General features: G+C 40.0%; 1 protein-coding gene across 4 annotated transcripts in view; it reads left to right on the plus strand.

Moving 5' to 3' along the window:
- Nucleotides 1–23074, plus strand: part of SETD3 (SET domain containing 3, actin histidine methyltransferase) — a 63426-nt gene that overhangs the window by 30759 nt on the left and 9593 nt on the right. For all 4 annotated transcript variants that reach the window (XM_039712525.1, XM_039712529.1, XM_039712528.1 and 1 more), the window contains exons 6-8: nucleotides 323–579; nucleotides 17329–17387; nucleotides 19230–19344. In XM_039712525.1, the coding sequence (XP_039568459.1) occupies nucleotides 323–579; nucleotides 17329–17387; nucleotides 19230–19344 (431 nt within the window). The remainder of the gene's footprint in view (nucleotides 1–322; nucleotides 580–17328; nucleotides 17388–19229; nucleotides 19345–23074) is intronic.

Consider the following 23074-nt stretch of genomic DNA (forward strand, 5'->3'; position numbering starts at 1 on the left):
ACTGGATATCTTCCACAAGTGTTTGTGTTATTTTGAACACATATCATGTAGCTTGTATAATACTTGGAGATAAAATGTTCTGAGGTATTGAGAATATTGTTCTAGTTTTGTCATGCAATTGTACATGAGGCATTTGCTGTGTCAAAAATCTTACAGTATAATATAGTGTAGGCAGCTAAATATTTTAGAAACCTAAAAGGCTTTTTTTTTTTTTTTTGTTAGAAGCTTACCTATTATTTAATTGTGTTACTTTAAAGTAAATCTAGGATGAGATTTTCCATGGAGAATCAATTTAGTTCCTCACCTTTCTTGGTTAATTCAGGATCTCTGTACTCTCAAGACCGAATTCTTCAAGCCATGGGCAATATAACATTGGCATTCCATCTCCTTTGTGAGCGAGCCAACCCCAACTCTTTCTGGCTGCCCTACATCCAGACTCTCCCCAGTGAATATGATACTCCTCTCTATTTTGAAGAAGATGAAGTACAGTATCTTCAATCAACTCAGGCCATACATGATGTTTTTAGCCAATATAAAAATACAGCTCGACAGTATGCCTATTTCTACAAAGTTATTCAGGTAAGAATCTTAAATATAGTATGTACATGTTGTTCTCGTGATCCTTATTGTGGAAAGTGTGAAAACAGTGATGCTGAATAATAGTACAAGTATACTGCCCTTGAAAGTCTGAATCATTAAAGCAATTTCCTGCTGGTTTTTTGAACTGCTATTGAAATTTTGCAGTTCTGTAGGCTTATAGGTATATAAAAATGTATTCACTTGGTTGAGAGAAGTGATTGTTGCCCTTTGTTTAAAAATGGGTGAGGCTTCATCTGGAATACTGTACAATTTTGGGCCCACCACACTGACAAACTGGAAACTTGCTGACAAACTGGAATGAGAGCAGAGGAGTGCTATTAAGATCTCATTTGCCCTTTATCTATCTGTATGGGAGACTAGGGGATCTGGAAATGTTTGTTCTGGAGAAAAGGAGATAAGGAATGATCCAGTCACTGCTTTCATCTTGCTGCTGTTAGCCAATCTCTAGAAGTTTGTGGATTGGAAACTTTTCTGCATGACCTGCTGAGATCTACAACCTATGCATGCATCTATGATTCTTTGAAAAATGTAGTTTGCACTTAACAAAGTAAAATGATAATTGTTAATTGACAGAATAAAACCATTGCATATGTTGTATTTCCAATGAACTGGATTAACTGTTGTTTTCTGTTCTATTTAGCGTAATTATTTTGATTGCTTTCAAATACAAAGATAAACCCATCTGGTAACAGTTAGGGTATGGAGAGGCTTGAGATGGGTGAACTTTTCATTGTGTTCTGAAGGAATTATTTAAACCAAGTTTCTAACAGAGCTCAGTCTGACTGGTATCTGGATATAATATTGTAGTGAATGTTGATGTGTTGTTCTTAAGGTAGTGTTCAATGTCCAAACATTCAAAGCTTTTTGTGGCACAATCTGTATAAAAAATGTATGGCTCTATGTACTGAATCTCCCCAAATGTGTGATCTAGAGGCATTTTGTTTGGCCATGAGAGAGGTCAGAAGACAAAAGGCAATTCTATTCTCCTTTAGTGTTACCAGAGTTCCAAAGCTTTTCTGTCAACTGTTTTAATTCAACAAAAGTTACATTGTTTTGGGTAGCTGTTTGGTGTTTCAAGAATGAATATGTTTCAAACACAAATTCAGTTTATGGAGTATAAGGAGCAGAGGGATTAGTTTTGAAAACTGAAGTAATTGAAAATGATTGGTGAAAGCCAAATCAGATGCACAAGGAATAAGTTAGAAGCAGTGGCTTTGATATTGGAAGGGAACTGAATTCTTCCTTCCAGGTGTCACAGTACAGGAAATGATAGTTCAGCCAAATCTTTTTTCTTGCTGTGTCCTATACTAGACTGCCAGTCCACACTTGGTCTTCCAGCCTTCACTTAGTATCTCAAAATATGCTGCCTGTTCAAACAGAGCTTCTAAATGTTGTGCCTTAGAATGTTTTTTTCACCCTAAACAGGTCTACAGTTCTTAACAAATTATTAGCAGAATATTGTGGAACATTATCCAATTCTTCTAGCTGCTGTCCTTGCTCTTGCAGTCCTTTTGAGAACTGAAACAGCTGAACTATCACTATGACCAGTTCCATCATTTTCACTAATCCTGCACTAGTACTATTATGTAAGAGGTTATGTGACTGCAACATTAATTAAAAAATAAACCTCTGAAATGTAGAATAGTCAGAAAATTAGATCAATTTTTTTTGGTTCTCCTGACAAATGCTTTTATTGCTTGTCTTATGTTCTTGGTACATATCTTGTTCTATAGCTGTTGTTTCACGCTGTTGAACGTGAGACGAAGGTAGATCAGGTAGGATTCATTTGCTTTATTAACTTTCCTTTGCAGAAGGAGAGGTAATAAGTATTTAGTTAAATTTTAAGTGGGTCCTGGTTGTTTGGTGCCCTACTTCAGCACTGCCATGTAACCACAATTTCAGCTGAATGTTTCTTCACTACTATTCAGCAAATACTACCGTTCACATTAGAAAATCAAATAAATTCATTTGGCTCCAGGAATGGCAACTGTATGTATTGGGCAGCTATTATTAATGTTTTTTAATGAAAACGTATGGAAAAGTTTAAATTTTTTATTTCTGCTTTCAAAAATAAGAGCTAGTAATTTATGAAATGGTGGAGGAAAGGAGTTCATAGAGAAAAAAATAGAAGTCTCTTTCTTCCCTAAAACAAAGTACCATTTTTCGTTATTCATAAAAGCTGAAATTAATTTTAGTATCAGCTTGCATGTACTCATACCATGTTTTGAACAAAATTGACCCACAAAATACTAATGCTAAGGGTAATTCATGAGCAGATGGAAAAGGGAAGAAACAGCGAAAGAGAAATTTTTCATATAAATGAAAAAAGCAAAGCAAACCCACTTGTCTATGAAAGGCAGTGTACTCTGTGAGCTTGATTAAATGAGTTTTATTTAGATTTTTGTGTACCATCATTTCATTCAGTACTGCTACTGCTTTAGTAGAAGTGTTTAAATGAAAGTTGTCCTGTGTGACCAGGATTTTAATCTTTCCTTCAGTATGCAGGCTAATTTTTTAAAAGTACAAATACCTTTTAAAGTATATATATTTTTAAGTACAAATACTTTTTTTGTAATGCAAAAATCTTAAAACTATGTTTATTTTATTGATAGTTGTTCTACTGTGGGAAATAATGCTAGCAGCATCTTGAAATAAGAGCTGGGGTTTTTGCTATTTGAAGATACTAAAAAAGGGACTACTTTGTGCAGGTAAAATACTCTAATTGCAACATTTTTAGTCTACAAAATATTTCTAATGGTGGGGGAATAAAAGGGTTAACAGGTCCTGTCTTCAAATGCTTCTTTTTCTTTCTAAATAGGATTGCTAGACTGCTTTTAAAATAATTTGGCTTCTGATAGGTGTGCAGTTTCAAACATGGTTTGAGAAGTGCTGCTCTGTTTAATTTCTTTAGCTTCTCTATAAAGGGTGGCTGCTGCAGTTCTGACTCTTTCTCCAAGTGCTTAGTCTGGCTAGACATGAAGAATGGGCAGATTTATGAATTTCACAGCTGTTGCAAGCTAAACTGTAGTCTGGTTTGATAAGCAGAAACAGGTGGGATGTTGAGCAGACAAAAATAAACTCTTGAGCATGTTAGCCAGGCTCTATAAACCACACTGACACCTCTCTAAACATATGTAATTTGATAAGTAAAAAATAGTTAAAAGTTGTTGCAGCTGCATTTGGCCTCTGCATTGGTGTCAAAATACAGGGAATGCTCAAAAGATTACTTTCATTGCTGCAGACTTGTAGTTTGCAAGATTTTTTTTTATAGTTTGTTCCAAAGAGAAATTCTGTAAGCTGCGGGTTTTTCTCTCCTCAGGGGAAGAGAAAGGAAGGTATGTCTGTGATTTCCTTAACATTTATGAGCACTGCATGCCTGTAGAAGGGTGAACAAAGGCGAGATATTTATGGCTTAATGTTAAAAATATTTTGTCCACTGAAATGTGGCATAATAGACACAAGAGGGAGCCATATAGTTTACAGACAGTGAGATTATATTTCACTGTGAGATTATATTTCTAAAGAAAATGCAGCCAAGTTTGAAACTTTTTAAAAGAATATGCAGTGGTCTTTGTGTTTGATTTTCAGGTGCATCTCTATGCCTGTTTGTAGTCAGCTACAGAGAAGTTTTTGTGAATCAAAACAAGATATGAAGACAAGGAATGCACTTAGAGAAGGTGGAAGTGTCCAAACTATTTACATTTTGAACATGAAGTGTTTGAAGCAGTGTTGTATCTTTTCCCCAGCTGTCGTAAAGGCTGTTACTACCTGCCTAAATAAAAGACAATTTCATGCTAACTTTAGTTGTCTTTTAAAATCTTTGACGTGGTAAAGTCCAAAACCAGTAGATCATTAGCTAAGCACAGCTTTTGCCATGGCTGTATGCATTCAGTGGCACTCCGTGAGTAAGCAGTATCTCTACGTAGCTGCTTCTCGTGCTGGAAAAAACACCAGTTTTGTGGGACTGTCCAGAATGGCAGTTTGGCACTGATTTACACAGTGTTTTCAGCCTGTAGTCTTTGGACCACTGAGGAACCACTTTTTTTTTTTTTCTGAAGAGAAAGTTATCCTCCTGGAAAGAAAAAAACAAAAAGCCTGAACCTCAGCCAATATGGTTGACAGTGTAGTGGGCCTCTGCTGTGAGGCCTGATCAGGAGGAAGGAAGAAGTGAGTGAGGCCTTCTACAGATAGCTAAAAACAGCCTCACATTTGCAGGGCCTGGTTCTCAGCAGGGGCTTCACTCCAGTGTCTGTTAAAGGAACAGCACAGCAGGGCATAAGCAGTCCAGGAGGTTTGTGGAGAGCTTCCTCACCCAAGCAGTGGAGGAGCCAATGAGGAGAGGTGCTGCTTGCAGTCATGGACCTCATACTTACAAACAGGGAAGGGTTTGTTAGAGATGCAGAGGTTGAAGACAGCCTTGGCTGTAGTGACCATGAGGTGGTGGATTTCATGATCCTGAGAGGACGAGGCAGAGCAAACAGCAAGGTCACGATGCTGGACTTCAGAAAAGCAGTATTGGCTACTTCATGGACCTGATTGGAAGACTCCCGTGGAATAAGGCTTTAGAGAGAAGAAGGATCCAAGAAAGAAAACATGGTTAGTGTTGATAGATCACCTTCTCTAAGTTCAGGAGCAGTTCATCTCAAAAAGCAGGAAGTCAGGCAAAAGTGCCAGGAGGCTTTCATGAATCAGCAAGGAACTCCTGGCAAAAACTCAGACATTAAAAAGAAGCATAAGGAAGGTGAAAGCAGGGACAGGTATCCTGTAAGGAATATGGAGACATTGTCCAATCATCCAGGGATGTGGTTAGGAAACCTAAAGCCCAGCAGGAATTGCATCTTGCAAGAGATATTAAAGGTGATGAAAAGGGTTTCTATATGTACATAGGTGACCAAAGGAGGACTAGAGAAAATGTGGGCCTGCTTCTGGATGGAGCAGGGGATTGTGACATAGAACATGTAAAATGGAGGTACCAAATACCTTCCTTCACTGGTAAGACTGGCCTTCAAGAGTTCCAAGTACCAGTATGCCATCTAGAGGTGCCTGGAGAAGCTTGAGAAATAGGCTTTTGGGAACCTCATGAAGTTCAGCCCTGCAGAAATGGACTGTGGGAGTCCTGGTGAATGAGCCAGCAATGTATCCTTGCAGCTCAGAAAGCCAGTTGTACCCCGGGCTGCATCAAAAGCAGTGTGGCCAGCAGGTTGAGAGAGGGGATTCAATCCCTCTGCTGTGGTGAGACCCCACCTGCAGTACTGCACCCAGCTCTGGGGTCCCCAGCACAGGAAGGACATGGAGAGATTCCAGAGGATAGCCACAGAAATAATCAGAGGACCGAAGCACCTCTCCTGTGAGGAAATGCTGAGAGAGCTGGCCTTGTTCATCCTAGAGAAGAAAAAGCTCCAGGGAGTCCTTAAAGCAGCCTTTCCTTAGTTAAAAGGGGGTGAGAAAGATGGGGACCAACTTTTTAACAGGGCTTGTTGCAAGAGGACCAGGGGTAATGGTTTATAAACCAAGAGAGGGTTGATTTAGACTAAATCTAAGGAAGGCATTTTTTACAAGAAGAGTGGTGAAACGCTGACACAGGTTGCTCGGAGAGGATGTTGATGCCCTATTCCTGGAAACATTCCACATCAGGTTGGATGGGGCTCTGAGCAACCATGATCTAGTTGAAGATGTTCCTGTTCATCACAGTGAGGAGCTAGATTAGGTGACCCTTAGAGGTCCTTTCCAAAGCAAATTCGATGACTCTCAGTGATCTTTGTGCCATGATTTCCCAATCATCTTCCCATGATGATTGGGAAATTTTCCTGAGGACTGGAAGAAAGCAGATGTCACTCCTCTCCTCAGGATAGAAAGGTGACCCAGGAACTACAAGCCTGTTAGCCTCACTTAATTTTCTGGTAAGGTGCCATCCAGTGGGACTTTGACAGGCTGGAGAAATGGGCTGCTAATTGATGTTTATCAAGAAGGGCAAAGTCCTGCACTTGGAGTGAAATGATCCCATTATTATGTTGGGGGACAAGATGAGCATGAGCCAGCAATGTGTCCTTGCAGCAAAAAGGGCTAATGGCATGCTGGCTGCATTGGGATTGTTGGCAGCATGTTGAGAGGGGTGATCCTTCTCCTCTGCTTGGCACTGGTGAGGCCACACCCAGAGTACTGTGTCCAGTACGAGAGAAATCAGTTTAATTCCAAAAATCTTACTGAATGGAGAAAGCAAAGTCAACTATTTAAGTAACATTTTAGCAAGTAAACTTATTTTCTTTGAAAATAAGTTTACTCAGTTTTGTGTTTCTTTGCAAAGTTAATGAGCAAATACTTGCTAGTGCTTTCTTTTCCTTCTGTCAAGCTCCTCTTACTCAAGAAGACAGAAGCTGCCCCATGAGTCACACTCTTTTAAATATTTTTTAAAAATAGAATGTATTTGGTAGAAGCTGTTAATAATTTTTAGGTATTAGCTGTAGTCTGATTTTCTTCCAGCATTTCACAGGAACACTGTCAAACAGTTTTCTGACTAGGGTGTGTTGACATCCGGACACTGTGAAAGTGTTGTTGTTGTTGTCCTGTTGTGAATACAAGCTTTGCAGTAATCTATCCACAGATGTTTTTATCTGTTTGTGTGCAGTACTGGACAGAGAACTTAATTTCCTGAAGGCTGTAATCCCTTTTGATCAGATACTAAATTTCATATATTATTCATATAAAATTTGACTAATTGATTTAGCGTGAATGAAATTCTAAAATCCAGTCATTAGCTGTTGGGGACTGGAATATCATTTTAGTTAGGATGTTTAACACATGAAGTTCTAGATTTCATCATAGCATCTTTAAAATCTGGTATTATGTGTAACTTCAATATTGGATATATTAGATGAGATTTCACATCTCTAGCATAATTTTTACACCAGTTTTTGAAGTTGTGATGATACTTTCAATATGAGTTATGCTGCTCTTACATTATTTTTCTGTGTTGTTTTTAATCTATCCTATTCCAATAAACATATGATTTTCCAGGTCAGTGTGAAGTAGAACATCTGGTGTCTCTCTGTACTTGGCTTGAAGACACCACCATTTAACTTTTGTGTGCTAAATGTTACTTGAGTTGAATGCAGACAAGTATACTGTCTTTTAAAACACCCTAGTGAAGTAATCAGAAGGTGTTTATTATTTTTAAGTTGATGTAATAGAGAATATTTTAATTCTTCCAAAGAGTTCAACCAATATCCAGTCAAAAGCAGATGTATTTGAAACAGAATTAAATTTTGTTTCTGTACCCAGGTAGGTCTTTGGGATTCTCAGTTTTCCTCTCTACTTGATTTATACTCATTGGCATACCAGTCAAATAGCTTTTTTCAGAAATTATGTCAGTGACACTGTGAAAAATGGGTGGAAGAAAGATGGCACAGTTGTAAACCCTGTAAAATATTTTCCTTTTTTTCACTTGTCTGCTCTGCATGTCACCTTAAGGAGAGATTTAAAATTGCATTGAGTGGGCAGTTGCAAAGGTAAAAATAGTGTTGCTGCCTAATTTTACTTTGTCTGGGTTTCAATGCCCAAGTTGTTCTTCTTGATCAATAATAAATAAATAGGCAGTTAATAATGAAATATATTTATGCTTTTCTGTGTTTTTCCTCTCTGTGAAGGCCAAAATATTGTATTAATCTGTTTTGCTGGCAGCAGATTGAAGATTGACAGTATGCTTGTGCTGTACCACTTAGTGTAGCTACTGTAAGGTGGTTTAGGCTTTGCAAACATGTGCCAAATTCCTGATTTTTGTGTCGCTTCTGGTATATCCCACCCCCGGCCATGATGACAGTAACAGCAGATCCTGGGGCTTTGTTGGGCCATTCCTGTGGCTGCCCCTCTCCACGGCAGAAGCAGCTCCAGGCTTTGCTGGGTTGTGTCTGTCCGAGTCAGGCAGATGAAGAGCTCAAGTCCTTGCGTGGGTGGGAGGTTCTGCTGCCTTCTTCCCCCGTTCCTTCCTTGCCTTCCATGGGAACACGGCGACAGCTCTGGGCTTTCAGCCAGCCGGACACAGGAGGAGGTGTTTGGCTGTTCAGGCAGCGTTTGCTCCTCAAACAGCTGTTCCCTATCTCCTCCAAGGAAAAGGTGGCGGGCCATATGGAGGCATCCCGTGGTCCAGATTCAGACGATGGGCACCAGTTGGACCGTGCTGGCCTGGATCGGAATACAGGCACATCCTGCTTGGTGTCTGCTATGTCTTAGAGTCAAAATGATTCAAAGTTGGAGGACAGACAGGATAAAACATATCTTTCATTCTGGATTTAGATGTTATCTTTCATTGTACAAACATTGTTAAGATCTCCTAATCAACAGGTTTTAATTTATTTTATATTCTGAATGGATTCTGCTATAGTGGCCTAAACGCCTGCTTTCCTCTAGAGAAGCAGACATGTATTTCAAAGTGTATGTGCTAGCGCAAAACAAAATTTGTTTCTGCTTAGTTTAAACCACATTTGGGAGGAATAATACATTCTCTTGTTAGTAGTATGGGCTTTTAAGGCATTTTTTTGAAGATGGGATTCTCAACCACTCTCCTAGTTGAGAATGCAGATAAGCATCTCTTTTTCCAGCCAATAGAGTGGAGGCAGTTTTTTGTTTGCTTTTCTGTTAGTAGCCTTTTTTTTAAACTGAGTTGCACTTTGTGGGACATTTGAGTCTATCCCCAGGGATGTTGTGTCTGTCTTTTGTGGAAGTGAGTGCCTCAGCAGACATCAGGAGATCATCATGCACTTACAAGTATACTTTCTCATATAAAGTTTGTACTTATTGTGCAGATTTAATATTTTTCCTGATATAACAGCAGTTACAAATGTTCCATAAATTTAAAATATTATAACAAGCTGATGTTTCTTAGAGCAGAATACTCAAAGGATGTATTCTTTAAGCACTGCAAAATTATACAGGGTACTTATCTTTGTTAAAATTAGTAATTTAACTAAATTACAAAGTGGATTATCCTCTTCAGTCAGACCCAATGCTAATACTCCACACAGTAGGACATTGATATGTTGCTAAGTAAACCAAAGTTTATTTTCTTGTACTGTTGTTTGAATGGGGGTTGAAGAGGAAATGGTAGGTTTTAGTTTTGGATGTGTGTGCTGCTGTAGCCCCAGTACCTGTTGTTCCAGGACTTACCATGGCCTATGGGAGCTTGGTTATGAGGTGATCGTGATCCAAGCTTCCACCTAAGTGGCTCCTGGTGGGATTTATTGAAAAACTTGAGTAATTGAATCACAGGTAACAAAACTTTGGCTATACTGCATAATATTGATGCTTGTTAGCAAACTCCTTCATTGAGAAGTGGTCGTGAATTGGAAATACCATTTCTGTCCTTTCAAAGCAGTTCACTTCAGGGTTTCCATCACAGCATTTCGTTTGTGGCTTGTGATTTACCTAATAGTGGAGTTCACTAATAGTAGAGTTGTGGGATGAATTTGTGCTGAACATAGTTCCTGTGTGTTGCACTAAACAGAATCATAAAGTATCCAGAGTTGGAAGGGACCCACAAGGATCATCAAAGTCCAGCTCCTGAAATTAACGAGGCAAAATGTTTCCTGAAATGAGAAATGCTCAAGGTAAACTTTGTACCTCAGGAAGAGCCTACAGAGGAAAAGATGTGTGGTGGTATGCAAACACAGACCCTTGCAAGGAAGCTGGGTTTTGCATCCTGTACCTCTGTGAATGAAACGCTGCAGAATGAACCTGTAAATCTAAGGCTCAACATGAACAGTAAACTCATTTTGCAAGGAGATTTACCACAGGAGATAGTGGAGCTCATGTATCCTGTCGTGTGAACTGCTTCAAGAATGACTCGGGAGGCTGTCTCATTGCAAAACATCTAATCTCAGCCCAGCTTCTCCCACTTCAGCCCTTAATGGGGCTGCACTCAGCTCTGTGTGATTTTGTGAAAGGACAAAAAAAGGTATAGACAACTTGATCACTTATTTAAATGCTGTACTTAAGTGTCTTCTGTTTGGGGAAAGATTAGTATTTCAGAATTGTGTATGTATACATACACACATACAGAATAAGCAGTATTCTGAAATGGAGTAATCAAGAAGTGGATGTTGAAGAGTCTGTGGCTGTCTTGCCTCTATTTAAAAAAGGAGGTGGCACAGGATTGGAGGTAGGGTCCTCAGCTGCAGTCAGTTCACAGTTGTTTCTGTGTACTCTGTCTACCAAACAGTAGTATCCATGTTGTGTGTGAAGTGGGTTGTCAGTCCTTCAGACCCTTGAGTTAGTAGTTAATGGGTTCGGTTGTCTGTTGTGCCACTGCTGTCTCATTAACAAAGAACAATTTTGCAGGTAGAAGGTACAGAAAAAGGGACTGTGCAGTTAAATTCCATTGCACCAGAAGGAGTCATTCCACTTTGCTTCCGCTGCATGAATCCCCTAATAGTCTGGAACAGTGCTTTCTTGTGTATATTGGCAGAAAGTAAATAAAAATTGCTGACATAAAGAATTAAACTAGAATATTATTTCAATTTAAGAAGTTTCAATCCTGTGGTACCTTTTTAAATATATATTAAGATTCATTCTATTAGGTTTTGCAAAGTAGAATTATCTTTTTTCTGTTAGGAAAGTCATATAACAGCACAAGTTTGGGAACATTATTCCTAGCACTTCATGAATTGGCCTGTTTGAAAATTCTATAGCATGCCTCTGTAGTTATAAACTATTGTTGTTACAAGTAAAATAATCTTTGGCTTTGTCACCTGTCCTGTACAGTAAACTAGCTTCCCTCATTAGGTTAGGCAGCATATGTCCAATGGAAAAAGTGAATTCTTGTTTCCCTGTAGATCACTAGGATCCTCCATTCTGAATTCTTTATTTTACTTAGCTTTAGGGCAGTTAAAGCCTCGGCAGCTCCACAGAGAGGAGTTTCTCTTCAAGGCTGCTGCTTCAAAGGATTTCCAGAGCTGGGAAAGGGACAGTAACCAGCAAATGCTGACAGATCTTCCTGCTTCTGGCCCTGAATGTGTGTGTTTGTGTTTTTGTACACCTACACATTGGCCTGAAACCATCAAGTAGCATCCACTAAGGCTCATAACGAAATCTCCCCATGTTAATGAGTACAGTGGAAAGAGGGAAGAATCTGCAAAGAAGAGGAGGAAAAAAATTGTTTGGTCAAAAGCAACTAACCCTTGGGGTTTATGTTCAAAGGAATGAAAGTTAACAAGGTGGAAACTTAGAATGGCTTTGGCTTTAACTGTTTCAAGCACCCTCAGTGTTTTAGGGGCTGTGAAGGGAGTGCAGTGGTAGCCTCAGTATACTCTTTAACACTAGCTGTGATCATTTCCTGGGGTAGAAGTGGAGCTGTCTCCACTTCAGTGGAGTTACAAGAGGTTTCTGAGATTATTGAAATCTGATTTAGTGATATCAATGCAGTGTTTGCCCACAACTTTGCCTTGGACTTGTGAATACTTGAAGTCACAGAAGTCCAACTGTCTCTTTGTCTACAAACTCAGGAAACAAAAAAAACCCCAAGGATTTTAAAAAACCTTTTTTTGGCTATGTATTACAGTGGGGTAGTAGATGGGTCCAAAGATCAGTTTATCTCAGCTTAGAGGTGGTGTCTTTAAAAAAAACAAAACAACTAACTTTGATCACATCTAGTGACTAAAATATTTTTTCCTTACTTGGATTATATGAGGGTTAATAGCACAGAGGAATACACTGGGCAATATGACTTCACATAAAAATACATCAGCTGTTTTCAAGGCATCTAGTAGTGTAGATGTGAACACAAATTTAACACTAAGTAAACTTTAATTTTTCCTTCTACTCAGACATTGTATTGTGTGTTACAGTAATTGGACTTTTCTTTGCATCACTTGGTAAACAAGCAAATGTTAAGCCAATTTTAATGGAAATTCTCCATCAAGATTAGGAACTCTGATAAATGAGCTGTAGCATTTTGTAATTGAATAGGGAAAAGGGTTACTGTCTTCAGAAGTCTGGCCACTGACAGGAGGTGAATGCCCCTAGGCTGGAAAGCAGAGTGAAGGTTGTGATGGCTTCTTAGCTGGAAGGGCACCCACCTATTCTACACTGCAGCCTTCATGCCATTCAGATGAAACAAGCCCTCAAAGTGGGAGTCCTTTCCATCTACTTTCTGGAACTGCAGAATCATTACCTTGTGATGTCCATCTAAAAGTTTGATTGAGAAATTAATAATGCAGAGCCTCTATGGCACATCAGGAGTGTTGCTTGTTTGTGAGGCATTAAACATGAGATGTCAACCCCTGGATATTACTGCTTCACAGAAAGAGAAAATATGTTTGGAAGTGTCCTTTTTTTTTTTTTCCCGTATCCCCCCCACCCCTCCTTCCTCTGATTGCCATACTGAGTAACTGGCTTCTAGTCTGATAGTGTTTTAGGTGACTAGAATAACAGTCTGTCTCTTTCCACAGTGGCTGCAGACAATCTGGCAGCAATCACTGTTACTTTTTAATATTTCTGGTTATTTTGAGATATCCTCCAAATGTCTCAAAGAAGGCTTGGAACACTGAAGGGAAAAAAGCATTTTTTATTCATTTTTTTTTTTTAGGAATAGCAGCATCAGGAGGAAAATGAAATTCAGCATGCCACTATTTGTTTTTGCAGTGGTCATCACCCTGATTGCCAGCTCTGACAATATTTTCACAGAAAGGGTAACGAAATAAATGGTATTTGTTCTTTATAATAACTCTTTCAGTAGAATGTCAGGACCTGCATCTAAATGAATATATTCACATTTTCATGTTCCCATTTTTTATTTAAAGCTTCCCCTCCCAACTTTCTGAAACTACTTCATACAGACTTGGTAAGTTAAAATTAGGGTTCATGTAGTGGATAATGTCACATTTGAAAGCTAATCTGTAGAGACCTAGCTGCATGAACCTGTAAAAGCTAGATCTGATTTTTTTTTTTACATATTAAGTGTTTGTTTAGTTTAAATATGTCTGTATCTTTTTTGAGCAGTCTGAGCAATTTGCATGCTATGCAGCAGTCGTCTTCTATACTTTATTAAATATCTGTCAATTATAAATATCAAGGTTTTACATTAATGTCAAGATAGTACATCAAAAATTCATGGAATATGTGACTTTTTTCAAGGGTATTTAATACTTAATGCATTTGTGTCATTTTTCTTTCTAGATATATTGACAGGTTTTATTAAGTGTTTGTTAGGGAGATTTCATTTTTACCAAGGGACTATAAAGAGAAGCTGCATACTAAATCAAATTCTTAATCAGAATATTGTTCTTTTTTGTGTATCTTCAGATTCTTGTAATCTATAGGGTTTTTAAGTTACATGGTAAAATAGACCAAATCAGAAATCTAACATGATCAAATATGCTGACGTATCTTAACTCTAAAAGAGCCACTAGAATATTGTCCCACAGGATGTTATAAATATGGTAATTACATGTGCTGGGATTTTTATTCTGCCCTGTGTCTTTTTAAGACCATCTATTTTGTCCTTTATTGTAATTTACTAGTGGTTTTATGTGAATTACATCTGGATGGTGTCCACATAGGAGCAATCCCAAAGTACCACAGATTTACAAACGGAGGGTGACAGAGCATTTGGCAGCATCCAGGATCTTTGCCCGTGGGTTGGGTGTTCAGGGTGGCTCTTACAGCGGGCTGCTCGTGTGAAACGAACAATTATCTCCCTGCAATCCACTGATCTAATGCATGTCTCCTACAGAGAGGACAACAGCAACACGTATAGATCTTGCATCCTATGGTTATTTGCTCCAGGATCGGGTTGAGGCTGTAGGCTGGTGCTCCTGGAATAGGGTGTGTGCTGGAGCTGCTCCCAGGGGAGGTTTTGGCTGTTGAGCCCCGCAGTGTCTGCGATGCCTTCACCTCCAGTGCATTATGACCATAGTCATTCTTACCCTCGGGAAAACAGCATGTTCCGCTAAATGCTGCTGTTACAGGGGCAGGAGGAGAGCAGGGGAGGACAGACAGGACACAGAGGGGTGTTTGTGTTCCCTTTCTCCTGGGATGAACAAGTTGGACCGCACTCAGCGGGGCCGCTTGCTCACTCTGCAGGTGCTCTGTGCAGCTCTGGGGGTGCTGGCAGACCCTGCAGGTGCTCTGTGCAGCTCTGGGGGTGCTGGCTGTCCCTGCAGGTGCGCTGTGCAGCTCTGGGGGTGCTGGCAGACTGAACAGGTCGGACTGCACTCGGCGGGGCCGCTTGCTCACTCTGCAGGTGCCCTGTGCAGCTCTGGGGGTGCTGGCAGACCCTGCAGGTGCTCTGTGCAGCTCTGGGGGTGCTGGCTGTCCCTGCAGGTGCGCTGTGCAGCTCTGGGGGTGCTGGCAGACGCTGCAGGTGCTCTGTGCAGCTCTGGGGGTGCTGGCTGTCCCTGCAGGTGCTCTGTGCAGCTCTGGGGGTGCTGGCAGACCCTGCAGGTTTGCTGTGCAGCTCTGGGGGTGCTGGCTGTCCCTGCAGGTTTGCTGTGCAGCTCTGGGGGTGCTGGCTGTCGCTGCAGGTGTGCTGTGCAGCTCTGGGGCTGCTGGCAGACGCTGCAGGTGCTCTGTGCAGGTCTGGGGGTGCTGGCAGACCCTGCAGGTGCGCTGTGCAGCGCGGGCTCTGGGGGTGCTGGTGCCGCTCGGCTCGCTCGGTGCCCGGGCCCCGCAGGCCGGGCGGCAGCAGCGCGGAGCAGTGCGCGGCGGCGCCGGCAGGGTGCAGTGGCGGCNGGCGGGGCCGAGCGGGGCCGAGCGGGGCTGAGGGCCCGGGCAGGGGCGTGGGCCGGGGGCGCGGTCCCCGCGGGGCTCCGGGCGCTGCAGGCGGAGTGCCGGCTGTGAACTTGGGGCGCACATCGAGACCCCACTCCTCACACCGATCGCCACGGGCCGGAGGGAAACGCGGCCGTGCTGGAAAAAGAAACTGAGGGGTTGATATTCGCAGTGTTGGTGCTGTCTTTCCCCGCTTAATTCATCAAGCTGCTGCAAAATACTTCACTAACACTAACAATAAGAGTTGAAATTAGATTGTCGTAAATAAAAACTACAGGGAGGTTTTTGTTTGTAGTGGTTAATTCCAGCTGAAGGCTGAGTTGCTGCGTTCGTTTCTGACTCGGGTCCGGACTGTCCGGCAGCGCAGGTGCCTCCTGAGCTGTCTTGGCTTTGTCTCAGCCCTGGGTTTGTGCTGGATGCTTTTGTGAGGAGAAACAACTGTACAATGTGTGGCTACGATTAAGCTCGAAGGGATTTGTTATACAATGACCGTGCCATCGGCGTGAGTGAAAATCATATGGAAACGTAGCGTGCTGTAAAAAGAAAAAACAAGCTAAAAGTGAGGAGAGGGACAGAAGGTGCTGGAATTAAGTTCGGTCGAGTTCCGGAGAAAGCCCGTCGGAAGGGTTAACCGGAGGGGCTGGGGGAGAGCAGCCACCTGGGACCTCACAAGTGCTGTAAAAAGAAAAAAAAAGCTAAAAGTGAGGAGAGGGACAGAAGGCGCTGGAATTGTTAAGTTCGGTCGTGTTCCGGAGAAAGCCCGTCGGAAGGGTTAACCGGAGGGGCTGGGGGAGAGCAGCCACCTGGGACCTCACACCCAATTGGCAGTCTTTTGTAATATATAATTTGCCTAAAATTGCGCGCTGAGCACAAGCTTTTGTTTTCTAATTGATTTACGGTTTGAGCCACTTTTACCTCATCCCCTACTGTCCTGCACACAGTGCCAGCAAGTACATTACAGTGAGAAATGATAAATTACCACGCACTTGTGATGCTAATGCATCAAGAGTAAAAAACTGCGTGCTACACGGAGCTTCATGCATTAAAAGCGTCGCAAAGATAGAGCTCTGCAAAAAATCATTTGTATCTTCTGAAATAACCGTTTGATCATTTGCTTCAATTCGTCTCAGAGACCTAATTGAACCTGAAGATTAAAATTTATGCTACTGTGGCTTTCCATTTGTGAATTGGAACAAAGTTCCAAAGAAAATGTGTGAATGGGGGCTTAAAGCTACCTGTATTTTCGAGACTTTAAATAAGTTAATTCGTCAGAAAAATAACAGGTATCAGAGCTTCTGAAAGCTTTCAGAAATTAAATGTTTGCTTGTTAATGAGAACTGCGTTATACATTCTCAAATGACACAGCTCCACTTTTAGACAGGAGCGTGTGTAGATGGGTTAATGTAGATACTGCCTAATCAGTGTTTGTCACCAAAGCTATTTAAATATTTTAACCTGCTTTTGTTTCAGAGCTGTAGTGCAACTTTTACTGAATAACACTGTTACAGGTATCAAGGAGGAATTGAAAATCTTGTATAATATTTCTTTCATTTGTGAAATACCTCACAGATATCACAGAGGAGAGGAAAATGTGGAAGTTGGTGAAAGCTAATGTGCATTTATTGTCTGATTTCTTTCCCCCACTGTGCATCGAGGGCTGGATTGTGTTTTACCTTCACATACTCAGTCCACCTTAAATTTTTTTTATTTTTGTACAATGTCTGTGGGTTCCAGCCTTGAAATATGAAGAAACAGATTTATGGCGGCTGCTGGGCACAACAAATTAAGTTGACAGTGATGTATGAGAGCATAATAGCATGATGATCCCTCTGTAGCGCGGCTGGACGCCTCCTGCTTCATTTGGCTCTTGTTAGGATCTGTTAGGCAGCTAAATAATGAAATTCTGCTGACTGATTTCTGATTTCTCTTTTCTTCCTCTTTTCACCTTTTTATGCAACTTACATTTTGCAGACCCATCCTAATGCCAGCAAACTGCCCTTAAAGGATTCTTTCACTTATGACGACTACAGGTTGGTCTGTCTTTTAATTTTTTTTTCTTTGTTTCTTTTCTGTTTTTACTATGGTAAACTATGGGGCCCTGGAAGTCTAAATTGGTGGGAAAGCCCTATTGTTGCTGAAATGTTAATTGTAGGATTTGATACTAATACACTTTATTAATGAAGAAGAAAGTGAAATAAATATGCAGATTTTAATTGTTACAAAGGAATAGTCATTCATTATAAGCAGTTAGTTTAGCCCACTGGCACACAGTCAGATTACTAAGGTAATTCCTTGTTTCTTAAGAAAATAATTCAGTTGATGTGGCAGGAGTTTTAGGGTTTAGGGAAATTTTTTTTAATTTCTTTTTTTTTTTTTTTTCATAAAAGGCTTTACCAGCACATACTAACAAAAGTTAATATCTAGAGCTGCTGCTGTTGAACAGGAGAGCTGCAGAATGGAAGTTGTACACATGAAGCATGAGTGTCACTTGGAGGTGCTATAAGGGTTGACAGAACTAAGATAAAAAGAATAATAATTAAGATAATGAGAGCTTTAATTCTGTTAAATGATTAAAATAGCATGAATAAAAGGCATTCATAAGGGATTTTCTAGCCTAGTTGTACTTGTGGGCAAGGCTATGAATGTAGGATTTCCAAAGCATGCCTCCTTCACTTAAAGGGTCACTGAGGAACACACCAACTTACAGGTGAAGGGGACTAAAATTTTACAGACAAATTGCAACAATTAACAAGAAGCATATTGTTACTGTGTTTCAAGCCCTGTTTGTATATCAGAATTATCCACAATTTAACTTTCTTTTTAGACATTACGTTGATTTCAGTTTGCCACTGGTTTTCTTACCAGTCTAGTTCTTCCGAAGAAATCCTTCAGGAAGTCTTATTCTGTATATTAAGTACATGTTAGTAGTGGAGTCTGTGGGAATTAAAATTATTTTGACCTTCTCCTGGTGATATCTTTTTTCCCTCAAAAAACCTACAACACATGTATGTAGTAAGGCCAGAACATGGTGAGACTAAGATTCTTTTTTCCACTGGTGTTTAATATTAATTTTTGTCAGATATAAAATAAAAAATTAATTTCTAGAAAACACTGAAATTCTAAGCTTTATAACATTTTTTTTTTGGAAAGGTAGCTTGCATTTTGTTTACTTAACCTGACTTAGAAGGGTTTTGAATGATGTCCATGTGCTAAAGAATTACATAACGCTCTCTTCATGGTTTTTACCTGGATATCTGTTTGGAATGTTGTGGCTTTTTTTTCTTCTCAATACTGTTGAGCAGAAAATTTAGCAATACTGACCTAAGCCAAAATCGTGAAAATTGAAGAGAAACACTTACCAAAAGATCATGCATGTGTCAGGTGGTTGAACTGGTTTCCAGTTCATGGACTACATAAACTTTTTAGGGAGTGAGGAGGAAAATACACCCTGGCTCTTACAAGAGTTTGCACATAGATGAGAACTCCTGATGCCCAGCAGGAAAAGCTGCAGGAGCAGGTGACCCTGGGTTTGGGCTGTGTAGTGTGAGGTACATAGCAGTGGTGGAGGGCTGGGAAGCAGAAGCTGACACTGGGAGTGGATCCTGGCTGAGGAATGCAGCCAGTGGAAAGTGTGAAGATTCTCTTGCAAAGAGAAGAGGGATCACAGTCCTGGTTTGGTATTTGTTCTGTGTGCATGTCTTGGAAACCTGGGAGCTGCTGATTTTCCTTCTACTGTTCCTATAGTCAGTGTGGTCTTTAAGGAAACTTAAGTTTGGAAACTCCCAGTCTAAATGATTGCTTCAGGTGGGACTATGGCCAATTGTATTTTAAGGCTTTGAACACTGACCATCTCATGTTTTTACCTTTTGCAGATGGGCAGTTTCCTCTGTTATGACACGGCAGAACCAGATTCCAACAGAAGATGGTTCCAGAGTTACACTGGCTCTAATACCTTTATGGGACATGTGTAATCACACTAATGGACTGGTAAGGATTTCTTCAGTGTTGCTGAAAGACTTTAAAGCTTCAGTCTTTCAACAGCTCTACAACAGTTTAGTAACACTTTCTGTTACGTTTTTTAACACATGTATGTTATCTTCCCAAGAAACCCTAAAAAAACTAATATCTGAAAGAAAGGTTTGTCAGTTTCTCAAATATCTTATGATAGCTTTTCAGGGAAAGCTTTCTTCATCCAGAGAAAACTTTACAAGTGATTTGATACTTGTGTAAAGTTATGTCTTATGTACATAGAGTCTACTTTTTGAAGTTTTCATTTACAATGAAATGTTTTGTTCAGACAAGTCTGAATAGTGTCCTGACATGGAGCTTTGTTTCTGGTGGGCTGAGAAAGATGCACAGTACTGGACAGAATTGTTCTGAGAACAGAGAGCAGGCACTGATGGATGTTGCCTCTTGTAGCTACCACTAGGGAAAGTGGTTAGAGATTTGCAACTAAGAAATACTGCCTGCTCTCCTAACCATGCCCAAAGAGCCTTGTTATAGAGACAGCAACAACAAGAACAAAGCCTAGTTCAACAAAAACAGTACATCTGTTACTACATCAAAGAAACAAAATGCAAAAATACTACTTTAGGGCATATTAAACATTTAAAAGGTGACATATGTATATAGAAAGTCAGACCTGCTGACATTTTGGCTTACGTGCGCTAGTTCAGGGGATGATTCCTGATTTCATTAACAGACTAGTTAATGCTGAGGTGAGGAAATGGAGACCCAGAGAGGCTGGTTTATCAATGTTATTCAGTCATGCTCATGTACACTTCAAAAGTCATACCCCCTACTTGTGTTTCCAGTAGATGTTATTTATTGTAAGACTGGATATAACCATCCTATTCAAGTGATCTGGTTCTTTTGTGGGAGGGTTGACCTGAATGTTAGGACAGCAGTATGTGTTAGTGCTGTTTGTATAAAAAAAAGTCTGTTTTAAATGAACAAACTGTAAAGCAAGTTGTTTTTCACTTGACATTTAGCTAATTTAGTGTTACTATGACTGTATCAATTACAGCATGGTAGGCTAGGCTACAAAGTTGCAAGTGTTTGGCGTTTGTTATTTATTTATTTTTCCTTATTGCAAGGTGATTACATGTTGTTCTTTAACAGTGGTTCTTGCCTTTGCCTATTTGTTATGCAATCTCACAGCTTTGATTTAGCAATAAAGTTCATATGAGAGTCTTCAGTATAAAGAAACTGCTTAAAATTCAGAAATGTGTATTTTTGTAATATAAGTCGTAGCTGCAAGCGTCAGTACTTCCTGTACCCTTTTCCTGCTGGGCATCTCTTTCAGATGCTTTTGCAGAGACTTGTCTGTATTCATTAGACAACTCTTAATGAATGCCTTCAAAGTTGGGATTAGAGTAAAGAGGAAGAGAATCAAGGTTCTGTGAGGGAAAATTTAAGTAGCATATATTAAAAGAGCAGCTATTTATGTTGTTTTACTCATTCAAACTTCTATTTAAATTGATAAAGTAATTTTTATTTTTATTATGCTGTTTAACAGTAGGTTTGATATGGAGCCAGCCTCTGGAGCCAAACCTTCTAATGCAGTAGTATATCAGGATTTGAAACATTTTTTTATGCTGAAGTATATCCTAAAGGGAAAAGGGGGTTGTGCTGAACTTAAATATTTTGTATATATGTAAAGATTTGAGTAATTTATTTCATATTTCTACAGTAAATAATTTAAATAGATATAAATTCAGGAAGGATAGAAAGCTGTAGTATTGGTAATGGGCTAAGAAAAGCTACTAAAGCTATTTCTGTTGGGTGCTAGTTGTCTTATATAATTAGAAATGGGGGGGTGACTGCTAAGATAACTGTAAGCTGCCTGTATTGTAGTTTATATTATTGTGAGGTGAGGGTGGGCTCTGCTCTCATCATAACACAATCCCTTTAAAATACATGAAGGGAACTGTTGTTCATTGCAGGAAAAGTAAGAAACAAAAGATGACATTGAATGCACCCCTGTGTAGTTTATTCCAAACGTAGTGCTGAAATACCTCCCAAGTCAATCAGCTACCATATATATCTATCTATATCTATATCTAATCTATATCTATATCTATCTATATATATATCTCCTTGTTCTTGCTTTATTTCACAGGGCTCCCTTCCATGAACTAGAGAATAAAATGCTCTTTGGATTTGAACTGGAGCTAGGTCCATCCAGCTTTTTCTTGCTTCCTTGTTCTTGCTTTATTCCACAGGGCCCCCTTCCATGAACTAGAGAATAAAATGCTCTTTGGATTTGAACTGGAGCTAGGTCCATCCAGCTTTTTCTTGCTTCTGACACTATTAATTAGATCAACCTGCCTCTAAGAACTATTTCAAAATGGTTGTCTTCATGCATTTCTCATTGTTATTCTTTAGTGGGATTGTATTTTGACAGTCAGAGGTTGATTACCAGTTCTGACAGAGCTTTGAATAAGCTACATTCTGCCTGTTGGGCTGGGTCCATCCTTAATCACTGACCAAGCAGACTATTGCACGCTTTATACACAACTTGAAATTCATGTATCAGTCTGCTTCAGAAATAAAACTGAAGGGATGCAATTTGTCAGCTATCATGTGGGAAGAGAAGTAAACACCCTGTTAATTCTCTTACGTGACTGCTATTTAAAGAAAGAGGAAATAGGAGTCTAGCACTCCATTATGCTTTATAAAAAAGTCTTTCAGAAGTGCTGCTGGGTTTTGTGTGTTGTTTTGTTGGTTTTTTTTTTTAAACCAGAACTAAAAATTTAAAAGAAAGATCAGTACTCCATTGAGGCATGCTTAAACTGACAGAATCCTCCTCTTAAAATAATGGAATTTCCCCAGTCTGTGAAAGCCTCCTGTTCCACTGGCATTTCAAAGGATTGGAGTGGACTTTTCACATTCAGAACTATTTTACTGAGTTTACACACTAAGAAAATTTCCAGGACAGGTCAAGAGTTTCTTTTTTTGGATGAAAAGTACAATTTTTGAGAAGATGACTGTATTTGAACTAGGAAGGTAGATTTGTCATCCTCTAGCATTTGTAACCTGCAATACAGGGTAGGATAACTTTCTAAACCGAAAATCTTAATTAAAATTGTGCGGTCCAAATTAGAGAATGCACAGGAATTTCTGTGTTCAAGAACTGCAGCCTGTGTTTCTCAGTGGGCTGCATTGCATGAGTCTCATGTTCTTTACTGGTCTCCACAAACCCATTGAACAGACCTGCAGTGAGGCATCTGCACAGGGAGTTTCTGCAAGCGTCTGCAGGGCCGGGCTGCCCGTGCTTGGGGCTGACATTTTGGATTTGCTCCATTTGAAAGCACTGTTTTGGCTGACAAATGCACATTTAATGATGCAAGCAGTGCAAAACTATTAATGTGTAAGCCATCAACTAAGCTTTTGAAATAATCTGAGGAGTTCTGTCTTTGGACAAGCTGCATCCATGATGGGAATCGGGGTATACTGCAACTCACGTCAGCCAGCTTACAAAGAAGTGTTTTCATTTTCAAAGACTGAGAGAGAATTGTTGGCTTCTTCTAGGTTTTTCCCCAGGCCGAGAGCATATTTTTCCATAAGTTACCTCTGTCAGTACTGAACTCAGACTAGCTACCATAAAAGTTGCTTTTCTGATTTTTCAGCAGCTTATGTTCCATACTGTGGCTGCATCTCTGGTCATACTATTCAAGCATATGCTGTTTGTCACTTAATAAAAAATATTCCATTT

The sequence above is a fragment of the Passer montanus genome, unplaced genomic scaffold, assembly GCF_014805655.1.
Source record: "Passer montanus isolate IOZ18808 unplaced genomic scaffold, ASM1480565v1 scaffold27, whole genome shotgun sequence".
Lineage (NCBI taxonomy): Eukaryota > Metazoa > Chordata > Aves > Passeriformes > Passeridae > Passer > Passer montanus.